The 12763-nt window shown below is 55.6% G+C and overlaps 5 protein-coding genes across 5 annotated transcripts; 3 read left to right on the plus strand and 2 right to left on the minus strand.

The window, feature by feature from the left end:
• Positions 1 to 86: 86 nt before the first annotated feature.
• SPSK_05773 (uncharacterized protein) lies at positions 87 to 302 on the minus strand (the record flags this gene model as incomplete). The annotated part of the gene is made up of 1 exon (XM_016732508.1): positions 87 to 302. One exon carries the CDS (start codon positions 300 to 302, stop codon positions 87 to 89), a length of 216 nt encoding a protein of 71 aa, XP_016583498.1.
• Positions 303 to 1394: 1092 nt separating this feature from the next.
• On the plus strand, positions 1395 to 5042 carry SPSK_04852 (DNA polymerase gamma 1; the record flags this gene model as incomplete). Its single annotated transcript, XM_016731614.1, has 3 exons — positions 1395 to 1551; positions 1618 to 1658; positions 1695 to 5042. 3 exons carry the CDS (start codon positions 1395 to 1397, stop codon positions 5040 to 5042), a joined length of 3546 nt encoding a protein of 1181 aa, XP_016583499.1.
• A 1521-nt stretch (positions 5043 to 6563) lies between these two features.
• On the minus strand, positions 6564 to 6860 carry SPSK_10670 (uncharacterized protein; the record flags this gene model as incomplete). The annotated part of the gene is made up of 1 exon (XM_016736992.1): positions 6564 to 6860. One exon carries the CDS (start codon positions 6858 to 6860, stop codon positions 6564 to 6566), a length of 297 nt encoding a protein of 98 aa, XP_016583500.1.
• Positions 6861 to 8182: 1322 nt separating this feature from the next.
• Positions 8183 to 10758, plus strand: SPSK_04963 (uncharacterized protein; the record flags this gene model as incomplete). The annotated part of the gene is made up of 2 exons (XM_016731721.1): positions 8183 to 8586; positions 8646 to 10758. 2 exons carry the CDS (start codon positions 8183 to 8185, stop codon positions 10756 to 10758), a joined length of 2517 nt encoding a protein of 838 aa, XP_016583501.1.
• Positions 10759 to 12437: 1679 nt separating this feature from the next.
• SPSK_05775 (uncharacterized protein) lies at positions 12438 to 12650 on the plus strand (the record flags this gene model as incomplete). The annotated part of the gene is made up of 1 exon (XM_016732510.1): positions 12438 to 12650. The coding sequence occupies one exon, from the start codon at positions 12438 to 12440 to the stop codon at positions 12648 to 12650; it is 213 nt and encodes a 70-aa protein (XP_016583502.1).
• Between the last annotated feature and the right edge of the window lie 113 nt (positions 12651 to 12763).

A 12763-nucleotide genomic window follows, 5' to 3' on the forward strand; every position in this document is an offset into this window, starting at 1 on the left:
TGGTCCAGGTTCGACTGGTTCAGGTTGTCAACGATGGCCTTGATGGACTTGATCGTCCCGTTCCTAGAGTACACAAAAGACAATCGTCAGTGCTGGCCTAGCTCTAGGTGCCATAGAGCAACACATGGCGCTGTGTCGAGCAGCTGTCCTGTCGAAGGGTGAAGCTTTTCGGACATGCGGGGTTTCTTTTCCGTGCTGGCAGACAGCCATGACAGGTTGGACAAGCTTAAACCCCGGGGCAGAAGCATGGGCGGCACGTACATCTTGAAGTTACCACCGACAAAGAACTTGCGAGGAGACATGATGGGCAATTGGGTTTGGTAGTGCTTTGGGTTTCAAAATGGTGAGTGCCTGGAAAGGTCAAAGGTTGGTGATGAGGCAGGAAAGAAAAAGAATGGGTCGGCGTATTAAGACGAAAAGAAAGCTGGTGAGCTTTTTTCGGTAGGAACGAGCCAAAACGACCGACGCTAACAACCGCCTCTTCCCGACTGAGCAACACAGCACTAGTGGTCTTCCAGCTCAGGCCATGTCTGTAAACAGTAATTGCCAACCATGTGAAATTCAGAACGGGCAGCCACGATCGGACAACCGATGTGTTTGGTGCTTGGCGGTTGTATCGCCTTCTACGGAGGACAATTGCACCCAGTAACATGTCTTACAAGGCGGGGTAGCTTTCGTAGGTTCATGCTGTGAATGGGCGATATTACCATGAGAGTATCTGTCCCGCGCCGAGCGGTGAGGAATCGCGAGTGCTGCAACCAGAGTATTACAGAGCTCAAGAGACGCTGGAATTTCCTTTGCGTTATGTAGTCTCATTGTGCGCTTTATTGGGAAAGGGCGAGGGGCTTGATTCGCCGCGATAACACATGCAAGGAAAGGACGATGCATCACGCGTCCAGGCTTACACGGCAGGTGCTATTTGGGTCATCCGTATCTTACTCTGTCGTACTTTAGTCACTGCGCTGTGAATTGCGACTGCCTCCAATTTGCGCCCTGCGCGCTAAAATGCGCCACGGTTTTTAGGCTGTTTTTACGCGTTCTTTGATGCAAGGGCGACTGGTTCGCTCCTCCTTGCAGTCTACATGGTCCGTGCGGCAGGCGCAAAAGACGTTGGCAAAACCACATCCAAAGCACAAAGACATCCCATCACCACCATAAGTTTGCCACAATACACAGCGACAACACAACGGCACCGACAGCGATTCCCATTGACACCGGCTAGGCTTCTGGTATTTCTCTATCATAAGCACGTACTTTCAAACCCCACGTTACCCAGAACTGCTGTGACGAGGTGTTTCTGATCTTTGCCATTGCATCGACCCCGGAAGGGTCCTCGTGATGCCAATTGGCGGGCTTTTGACGCACAAACCGGCCTCGTCGGCAGCGGCCTCACCATGATGCGCCCTCTGGGCGGAAACTCCGCTCGAGGCAGCTGGACGGTGGCATCTTTTGTGCGGCTAGCGAAGCACCGTGCGCGCGACCCGCAGCGGACGGTTCCGATATTCGTCCGATGGCAGTCGACACAAACCGAAGAGCGCAAGACGCTCGCATGTAAGCAGACGACGGGGCGCCGATCTTGCTGATGGAAAACACGGACAGACCACTAACGGCGAGCAGTACCTTCACAGGCGCGGCACAACGAGATTGGGATCCAGCATGTCAGCGACCACATCTTTCGCCAAGTCTTTCCCCAGGGCAGCAAACCTCCTTCGCCTGAACTGGTCGAGCTGGCAAGGGACCATTTGCGACGCCAAGACCTGCTGGGCAAAAACACCGACAACACCGAACCCATTGCCTTTGACGTTCCCCCGCTGCATGGCCAGACGCTCGACGAGCATTTTTTCAAGTTGGGCACCGACGCCGCCGAGCCCTTTTTGGGATATGCGAAACAGTTTGCCTGTGTCAACACACAACCGAAGCCCCGGAAATGGATACGGCGCAGCGGATGGACCAAGTACTACCCAGACGGGCGGACCGAGGCGGTCGATGCACCAGACGAGGCGATGCTCGTGTTCGACACAGAAGTTATGTGGAAGGAAAGCCCATTTGCTGTCATGGCATGTGCCGCTAGCCCGACGGCATGGTACGCCTGGCTGTCGCCGTGGCTGCTCGGCGAGACGGAGAACGACTGCAATTTGATCCCGCTGGGCGACCCGACAAAGGACCGCATCGTGGTCGGCCACAATGTCGGCTACGACCGTGCGCGTGTACTTGAGGAATACGATCTGAAGCAGTCTCGAAACGCCTTCTTGGACACCATGTCGCTGCACGTGGCCGTCAACGGCATGTGTTCGCAGCAGCGGCCGACGTGGATGAAGCACAAGAAGAACCGGGAGCTGCGCGACCGCATTGCCAAGGAGACGGACAATTTCGAGCTGTCGCAGTTGCTGCAAAACAATGCATTGCACGCGGAGGAAGAGGAGCTGTGGGTCGACCGCAGCTCGGTGAATTCGCTGCGCGACGTAGCCAAGTTCCACCTTCACATTGCCATGGACAAGACTGCGCGCGACGAGTTTGGTGAGCAGGACCGCGAGGGCGTGCTTAGCAAGCTGGACGAGCTGCTCGACTACTGTGCGGCCGACGTGGCCGTCACGCACCGCGTCTTCCAGATTGTGTTTCCCAACTTTCTCGAGGTGTGCCCGCACCCTGTCAGCTTTGCCGCGTTGCGTCACCTCGCGTCCGTCATCCTTCCCGTGAACAAGTCGTGGGAGTCGTACATTGCCAACGCCGAAGCGACATACCGCCGCCTCTCCGATGCCGTCCAGGAGCGGCTCGTGACGCTGGCTGAGAAGGCGCTGGAGATCCGTGGCGACAGCGACAAATGGAGCCAGGACCCGTGGATGCAGCAGCTGGACTGGTCTGGCCAAGAGATCCGCATGGTCAAGGGCAAGAAGAAGAACGACCCGCCACGGCCAGCAGCACGCCAAAAGAAGCCCGGCATGCCGCAATGGTACAAGGATCTCTTTGCCAAAAACGACTCGCCCATCAACATTTCGGTTCGGACGCGCATTGCTCCACTGCTCCTCCGCCTGGCCTGGGACGGCCACCCGCTCTTTTGGTCAGACAAGTACGGGTGGACGTTTCGTGTGACGCGAGAGGAGGCCGCTGAGTACGACGAGAAGCAGATGCTACGATGCGACATGGCCGACGAGCCCGTGGAGCTTCTCAGGAACGACCGGCGCTATGTGTACTTTAAGCTGCCGCACAAGGACGGCCCCACAGCGCGCTGCGCCAGCCCCATGGCCAAGAGTTACTTGGCGTACTTTGAAAAGGGCACGCTGTCGTCCGAGTATGCGTATGCAAAAGAAGCGCTCGAGATGAACGCGTCGTGCTCGTACTGGATCAGCGCACGCGACCGCATCATGTCGCAGCTTGTCGTGTACAACGAACAGCTGCCCGCCAGCGCAGCATCGCCACCCGATGATGGATCTGGGTTCATCTTGCCCCAGGTCATCCCCATGGGCACCATTACGCGGCGTGCCGTCGAAAACACATGGTTGACGGCCAGCAACGCCAAGAAGAACCGTGTCGGGTCGGAACTGAAGGCCATGGTGCAAGCACCGGACGGCTACTCGTTTGTGGGTGCCGATGTCGACTCGGAGGAGCTGTGGATTGCGAGCGTGGTGGGCGACGCGACGTTTGGCCTGCATGGCGGCAACGCGATTGGATTCATGACGCTCGAGGGGACCAAGGCGGCTGGCACGGACCTGCACTCGCGAACGGCGGACATTTTGGGCATTACACGCAACGACGCCAAGGTGTTCAACTACGGGCGCATTTATGGCGCAGGACTCCGGTTTGCGGCACAGCTGCTCCGGCAATTCAACCCGTCGCTGTCCGAGGCCGAGACGATTGCGATCGCGACGAAGCTGTACTCGGCAACCAAGGGCACACGCACGACCCGCCGCGCCCTGTACAAGCGGTCGTTCTGGCGCGGCGGCACGGAGTCGTTTGTGTTCAACCGCCTGGAAGAGTTTGCCGAGCAGGAACGCCCACGCACGCCGGTGCTGGGTGCAGGCATCACAGAGGCCCTCATGGGCCGGTTTATCAGCAAGGGTGGCTACCTGACGTCGCGCATCAACTGGGCGATCCAGTCGTCTGGGCAGGACTACCTGCACCTGCTGATTGTGTCTATGGACTACCTGATTCGGCGGTTCAACATCCAGGCACGTCTGGCGATTACGGTGCACGACGAGATCCGGTATCTTGTGCGCAACGAAGACAAGTACCGCGCGGCCATGGCGCTGCAGGTGGCCAACCTGTGGACACGGGCCATGTTTGCGGAGCAGGTGGGGATCCGTGACCTGCCGCAGGCCTGTGCGTTCTTCTCGGCCGTGGACATTGACCACGTGCTGCGCAAGGAGGTGGACATGGACTGCGTGACGCCGAGCCACCAGACTGCCATTCCGCCGGGCGAGAGCTTGGACATGCAGACATTGCTGGACCGCGGTGCCGAAGCGTTCTTGGACCCGGCCATAGTGCCAGACGCGCAGCACGCGCCGCAGCTCGAGGGCATTGTGTACACGCCGCGCAAGCCGGTGATGGAGACGCTGCGAGAGCAAGACAACAGCACGACGGACGTGGCGTTCATCCGGGCTCAGATCACGGCCGACGAAAAGGAGTTGAAGGACATTCTGGTCGCGAAGCGCAAAGAACTCGCACCGCCGTCTACGAGCAAGTCGTCGAAATCCAAGACGACGGCGGCGGCGGGGACGGCGGCAACGACGAAACGGTCTTACTCGAAGCGGTCTGTGCTCCCGTACTATGCCAGCCCACAGCTTATGCCGATGGAAGAACCCATCTCGGTGACCGAGGCGCTGTCCTATGGCGGCAGCAGCGGCGGTGGCCACGACGGCAACAGCAGCCGGTTCGCACAGGTGGTCGACAGCAGCTACGACGACTTTAATCTCGGCGCTCGCAACAGCTCGCCCAGCAACGGCAGCGGCAACAGGTGGGCGTGGACAGCCAACAGCGCCGGTGGCGGCCATGGCAACGCCCACGGCAAGTACGGCAAGGTGTCGACACGCGGCTCGCGCATCTAATGGTCTCCTTCTTCTTTGCTTGTGTATATCATCTACCTGTGTACATTGTAATTGTGTATGATTACGAGTGTTACGTTTCTCTGTTGTCGATTTCCTGATACCTGTATGTTGTATAATTCTAATCATTGTCATTGGGTCTGCTGCTGGGGTCTGTGTTGTATGCAGGGGGTATTGAGGGTCTTCTTTGCTAGTGTTGTTGGTGTTGGAATATACCCCGTGTTTCGCAGCTTGCATTGTCCCATCTTGGCCATGTGCGCTTCGTGGACCCAAATTTGTGTACTCAGAAAACAATAAAGAACAATGACGTGAAGAAAGTTCATGGCAAAGTCGGCAACACGGCAGGGACGGTATGTCAACGCAGCACGGACCGTATTTAAGGTGTATATCGTACAAAGAGTAAGGAAACATATCGAATTAAAAAAATCATATGTACAAAAAAAAATAAAAATAAATAAAAATAAATCCTTGATACCAGAGGATGGCCATAGCGCACTAAAGCACGTTATGGCGGATGTCGATGCGTCAAAATGTCAAAGAGTGAAGGAATCTAGAGCTACCTGCTCGTCTACACTGAAATAAGCTGTTGTAAATGCGCTACGAGATGATTGTCCTCTGGGGTGGACCTCGAAGTGAGTTACCTTGTTGCTTTCCTTCGCTCTTTTTAGCTATGATATACACAATTTGGAGATATATGCTATGACAGCGCAAATCCGAACCGTGTGTCTGTGCGTAAAACCTGGGGTTGATTTCCTTATGTATGGAGTCCGTCGTAGTTTGCATCTCGTGATCCATAACTTCTGTATCTTTTTGTATTTGCCTTTTTTTTCTCTCTTTTTTTGGTCCGTGTCTGCAGCACTTACGCTATGACCAGCGAATCAATGCGGAGTTCTCGGCATTTACCTAGAGTGGAAGACAGTACGACGTTGGAGTTATGTAACACGGCGTCCTCGGTATGTCCTCTTTATTTGAGTTGTTGCCAACAGGAAAATTAAACTATTCCCATCAGCAGCTGAATACGAGATACTTTTAGAAATATAATGGAAAATAAAGAAGAATGACAGAACGGAATGCAACCGAAGAGATGTGAATAGACAAGAAGATGTATGGCAGACCACGAGCAGGGCCAAGACCGTTATGCAAAGGTGAACCGAAGACGAGCAACTGCCAATATATGTCGCCATCTGGGTTGTCCTCCAGGATTGTGACAGCTTGTCGTCCGTTGTTTTGTCTGGGCATAGCCTCGAGCCAGTGTCATAGCACATGGCAAGTTCGTGCATCTGCTCCTTGCGCTTTGACGAGCTTCGTTTCTCTAAGCGGTCTAAATGGCTCCGGATATCAATTGCGTTGTCTTTGCGTAGCCAATGCAAGGCTCTAGTTCTGCACGCTGCCAATATTCGAGCCTGTCATCCTCTTTCTCCTCGAAGACCAGAATTTGCCAAATCTCTCACTGGCTTTATTCTGTATTTGCGATTATTTCCTGCGACTCCAACGTCCTCAGACTGATCAGCAAACCAGACAGGTCTAGACCCCATGCCGACCACCGACTGCAAGGATAGCGTAGCATTTTAGTCGCACTTCGACCAGCACAGGCACCCTGCCAAGCAGTCGGTTTCGATGCCCCATGCCCTGTGAACCTAGTTTGCTTGCTCCGGCGATGCTTGTCTTGAGCGGCCTCTCAAGTTGAATTCCTTTTGCATTGACTGCGAATTCATATCTCGCCGTCCGTTCCTTCCTCAATTCGCGGGTGCACCTGCCCGCTGTCGGACTTTGTTCTTGCCTCTTGCGCCGGATCTGCCAGTGCTTTCCCGTTTGAGACATGCAGCGCACCAAAAAGAGGAAACACCGGCCCAGTCCGATCTGTGGCCCTGCCAAGACTGGTCGATGTGCAAGCTGCCTCCCACACGCAAAAGAGGGTCAGGGCACGGGTGTCTCCAAGTGCTTCTGGGTTTATACATTTGCGCGGCGCCCACCTTGACAGACTACGACTTTCATGGCAGAGCGTGCAGTGTTTCGAAACGCTCGGGTCGCGTTCCGCTATGGGGCGCCGCCCAGGCACAGGAACGGAAACTGCAACCCTTTCACGGCAATACGGTTGGACTTGCTGCGGGACGGTTTAGAGTAAAAGGCAAAACTGCAATAGGGAAAGAGCGCACGTTTCGTCAAAACGTGGCCGCCACATATTTGATTCACACAGAGTAGGAGCGACCCCCAGTACGACACTGTTCCTGGCATCGATCGCTCCTTCTTACCCTTTCCCTCCCGTCTGGAGCACTCCGTAATTACTCTTTCCTCGGTCGACATGGGGAAGCCACACATCCCAACATGCCTCACAGAACTAAATGTTATTTCTTCCAAACCCAACCCTCTTGTAGTTTCGACGCGATGGTTTTGTCCATTGTCATAGCCCTCAAGCTAGTGCAGTCAGCGCACAGAGTACTCGTCAGGGTCCAAGTCAGGTCGTTGCCTCCGCGGAGGCAAAATCTCTTGCTTTCGAATATTAATTCCACGGGTGCCGCCGACCATCAACTCTCCGGCAAGCTGGATAAAGCAGACTGGACCACATACGGTTATATTGGATGTTTGAGGTCCAGCTATGATCAACCGCTTGCGTTTGGCGTCTTCCACTCGTCTCATCGTCTCGTCTTCTTCCTAGTCGCTTTGCTAGCCTTTCTTCTCACAGTTGCTTCCATCCCCTTGTCGGACCTTGTTCTCTTTCTTTTCTCTTTTCTCTGATATTTACTTCCTTTTCTGGTTCCCTGACGATTGTCTCTTTGCCTTTTACAACGTCCTTTTTCCCTCCCTCTCCATCCACTCAAACTGCCTCATTACGTGCCGTGTTTATATGGGCTAAACGAAACGGCCCCCCGGTAAGGGGATTTTCAATCTCGTCTGTTGGCCTCGCGATATCCATCAAGCCGCGATTCCGCTCTCCTTGCGTGGTTGTGTTATCTCCCTCCCGTCATTGTTTATTTTAAGCGGTACAGCGACGCTGTGCGTCCATTTATTTTTTGTCATTTCTACAATACCCAGGCGAGCGTGAGACGGACGGGACGTGACAGGACAGGGAGAGAAGAAGAACAAAGGTAGCGGCTGGGCCCTGTATTCGTTGGACCACTTGGAAATTCATATAAAACACCTCAATGGACAGCAGAATGGCAGCAGCGTCGTCGCCGCCTGCATCGTCGGGGGCATCGACAGATTCAGGTGAAAAAGCAGCAGAACTGACGGCGGCAACCCCATCTCGGCTCTCCCGTTATTTCGCGACAAGGCGGAAAAGAAAAATGACGGCCCTCGCTTTTGTCATTCTCGGCATCGTCGCCATTGCCGTCGCTGTGCCGGTGACCGAGCACGCCAAGGTGTCGCACAGAGCGCAGAATACTGTCATCTCTGCAGCATCTGGTGTGACGCTACTCGTTGACAACGACCTTTCTGGTAAGCAATCGTCAACCGGTGTTGGAAAACGTGTCCTGCGCAAACTGCACCCTCTCCCCTCCCCCCCACCGACAACGAGATGCAAACGCCGTGTGACTGACATCGTGATGTTGTAGGCAGTGCATCAACTAGGCCTGCCCTACTGTTGCTGAGCCCACGCAACTATTCCAGCGCCGAAGCGGACTGCAAGGCACTTGGGGAAGAGCTCTGGGGTGCCGGAGACAGCTCAACTGCCGCCGTCAAGAGCATCCAGCCCTTGCTGGACTACCTCGTGTACTTGAGCCAAGCCGGCCCGACCTCCCGCTTTTGGATCAGCGCCACCCAGGATGCTACCGGCAATAGCAGCTCTGCTGCGCCGGCCTCGTGGCGCACCGTCGACGCCAGCGGCAACATTGCCGCCTTTAATGGCAGCGAGGTCGTCGACAGGACCAACGTGACACTCTCAGCGCTGTGCACGCAGTCGGCACCCTATTCGAACCGCTCATCTGTGAACACCGACCCGGCGTGGACCGTCTCTGTTCGGGCCTCGGTCGACCGTCCTGACAATGGCGCCAACGGCGTCGCACAGGTCGTGGGCCTCCGTGATCACAACTCCTTCCGCTTCCTTGGCCTCCGCTATGCGCCCCAGCCAGTGCGGTTCACCTACTCCACGCCATACTGGAACCGCACCACCAGCGCCGCGTTCAACAGCACCTCAACCACAAACAACACTGTGCTGCCCATCGTCAACGCTACGAAGTCCGGTTCGGCGTGCGCGCAGGCGGGTGGCGTGGGTTCTGAGGACTGCTTGTACCTGAATGTGTTCACTCCCTACCTGCCGGCCCCTCAGCATGGATCCCTTTCGTCGCCGGCTGCGTCTGCATCCACACCGGGAGTAGCCCCAGCGTTGCGCCCCGTCATGTTCTGGATGCACGGTGGCGGTCTGACGGGCGGCACTGGCTCGGATCCGACCAACGATGGCGGCAACCTCGCCTCGCGCGGTGACGTCGTCGTTGTGACCATCAACTACCGCCTCTCGACGCTCGGTTACCTGGCTCTGGATAGCGAGCACGGTGGACTCAACGGCAACTACGGCCTCTCGGACCAGATCCTCGCACTCGACTGGGTCCGTGACAACATTGCAGCCTTTGGTGGCGATCCGGAACGCATCACCATCCTCGGCCAGTCCGCTGGGGCCGGCTCCGTGCGCGCCATGTTGGCCTCGCCGCTGGCCCTCGGCAAATTTGCGGCTGCGCTGCTCATGAGCAACCTGGGCGGTCTCAACTATGGCACTTCGTACTCCGAGTACTACACCATTGACAACGTCATGAACGCCTCGAGCAACGCCGTCCTCAAGGCCGCAAACTGCACAACCGGCGGGGCCAACAGCACCACAGCCAACTCCACAGCAGAGGCAATTGTCGATTGTCTGCGCGCCATACCTGCGAAAAAGCTCGTTGGCCTCAGGGCGGTCGCGCGCTTCATTGTCGTTGACGGCACGTATATCCTGTCGGACCAACTGCAGCTCGGCTCAGTCAACACGACCGACAACAACACAACGGCGCCGTACAAGCTCATGATGGGCACCATGCGCGACGACGGCGCCCCTTTTATTGACTTTCCTTCCCAGCAGGCGTCCCTCGCCGATGCCACGAGCGCTGAATCGACGTACCTATCGTCCCAAGGCTACAAGAACATCTCATCCGACCTGTTCCCCATTCCCACGACCAATGTCAACGCCACGCTCGACCTGTATAACATGAGCTCGCGTCTGTCGACCGACGCCGTTTTCCGCTGCGTCGACGAGGCCACTGTCTATGCAGGTCTCCAGAGCGGCATCTTTGACGCAGCCTACTACTACGAGTTTGACCGCTCGTACCAGACCACAGGTTGGCCGGGCACCAACGTCTGCGCACCCGACGCCACCGATGCCCGCCCATTCGGTGATCCCAGCCTGCCGTACTTTCGCTGCCACTCGGGCGAGCTGTACTATGTATTTGGAAACGTTGCGCGCATGGGCCTGCCCTTCCGCGACGACGGCGACCAGCCCTTTTCGCAGTACGTCCTCGATAGCTTTGCCGCCTTCGCCCGCACCTACTCGCCCAATCCGGACGCCGACTTTCTCACGGCCCGCGGCTTCACCAACACGACCGCCATGGTCAAGGCAAGCGGTGCCTGGACCGCCTCGACCCTGGCCAAGGGCGTGTCGGTGCGTCTGCTCGATTGGCCCGCCAGCAGCCAGGCCAAGTTCCGCGAACAGCCGCAGTGCGAGTCGCTGGGTCTTGGTCTGGATTACTACCTATGATGATGATATGATAATGACGGGCAAACGGTCTCGCTCTTTGTACGGGCGAGTTGGAGTTGATTTTTCTGTACTTATAGTTCACACAAGGATTCACAATCGGAGACAAGATATTACAAACCGAAGCGAATCAACGTAAAAGACGGTTGCTATATTTTGAAGTGAGAAGAAGTTGTCTCATCGACACGAGTCACCGTCTCTTGAGGAAGGAGCGAATATGTAGAGGGGTCCTTCCCTCCCTACAAGCAAAACCATTGAAGAGTTTCTTCAGTCGTTCATTTTATGCTCCTTCCGTTAATGTGAATGGTTTCGTCTGGCTGTCTCGTTCCTTCCCTCTGGGGTTATTCCCTCTTTGCGCTCCCTTTTTGTCTTCCTTGTCTTTCTCGTCTTCCCCATCTTTTGCGTCTGTCTGGTTTTCATCTCTTCTCAAGCCCGGCTGTCTGGACATTCACCGTCATCCACCGCCGTTTACATCCGATCGTCGCGGATTTTTGGGCAATACCTGCCATGGACGAGTACAGGATAGGCCGACTCTGTTTGTCCTTGCAGAGCGACATGGAAAGATTTGGCGAGTCTTACACATTGGACTATCGTCCGCCACCACCCACGAGTCCGCCGTATTCCACGCAATAACTGCCTCCCAGATGCTACCGTTGCGAAAGACTGGCTCGACGGCCCCAGCCGTTGTGAGACCACTTGGGAGAGACATGATCTGGAAAAAGGGTTGTTCTTTTCCGGTTTGTTCACAACGAATATGCACAGGCGGCGGAACAGAGGCAAGTTGGCTGCAGAAGATGGTCTGGCAGCGAAACCTTGCTAACCGAGATGGCTTTGTTCTAGGTATCGAGACATTGTGGGGGAACACAAGGAACACGAAGATCCACCACATACCCGTGGGACTCGTCGGCTCGTTTCCCACTGGTCTACTGCACAGGGTACTGTGAAACGGGTCTGCTTTGTTCTGGGAAACCAAAGCCAACACACAAGGAAATGCATGACGGTGCTTGAATACGCGGATAAGCGTGTCTTATCCCATCTTGCCTTTCGCATCTGCCATGATACTGCTGTCGTCTGTCGCTCCTGGCAAATCGCCTGCCAAGGGAGATTCTCAAAAGCTGATAGCGAAACGAAACGCCATTCGCTTCGTCGCTGCCCACATACAATGTATTTTAGCCCAAGACGGCAGCTTACCAACCCGTTCCCTCATTCTCGCAGTGTGCCAATCTTGGTGGAGGGCGCCGCCCGTTGGAATCTCGCATTGCATCCACCCCTGTCGAGCTGAAATGAAACTTTGCACGATGCAGCCAGACTTATGTGCAGCTTCTCATTTCCCCCCACACGGCGAGGGGAATTTTGTCAACCGTTTTTTTCGAGGTCTGCCCTTCGCCGAGACCACATCGCTTTGACTTTTGGAACCATGGGCTGAACATACTGGGGTCCAGGTACAAATTCTGTTTTGTTAGGTCTCCATCACTAGAACTCGCAGTTCTCAGACCCTTGCTTACTGACATCAAAAGTGGTTCAATATGAGATCGAGTTCCTGTGTCTACGCACATCTCGCTGTGCAGGTGGTGAAAGAGAAGACTTTCCGCAAGAAGGGGCTCTCATCGTGTGGAGCCATTGCCTAGTCCCTCTTGTCCTTCTTTCTGCGGCTCGACATACGAAATACTGTAAGATACAACATGCAGGCCTGGGCAGCACACCATGAGCTTTCGGGAGACGAAGCCGGTCCTGACGTTGCGTTCAGTGAGACGAGATGTGTCGCTAGCCCGGATCTAGCCTCCATCCTCTCCACCTTTCTGCAACGGCTATGCCACGCCATCGTCTTTCGAATCATCGCGTCGGCGGACACTCGCCCCTCGTTACGCCGCAGGAACAGTGGAGAGTGCCAATGAGCGTTCCTTGAGGGGCATCGAGCACCGCTAAAGGCAACCTAGCGAAATGCACTGCAGATAATCCATTGCTCTGATTTCCACGACGAGAACTCCTGCTGTACCCACTCGTCTGC

The sequence above is a fragment of the Sporothrix schenckii genome (genome assembly GCF_000961545.1).
Source record: "Sporothrix schenckii 1099-18 chromosome Unknown Cont49, whole genome shotgun sequence".
NCBI lineage: Eukaryota > Fungi > Ascomycota > Sordariomycetes > Ophiostomatales > Ophiostomataceae > Sporothrix > Sporothrix schenckii.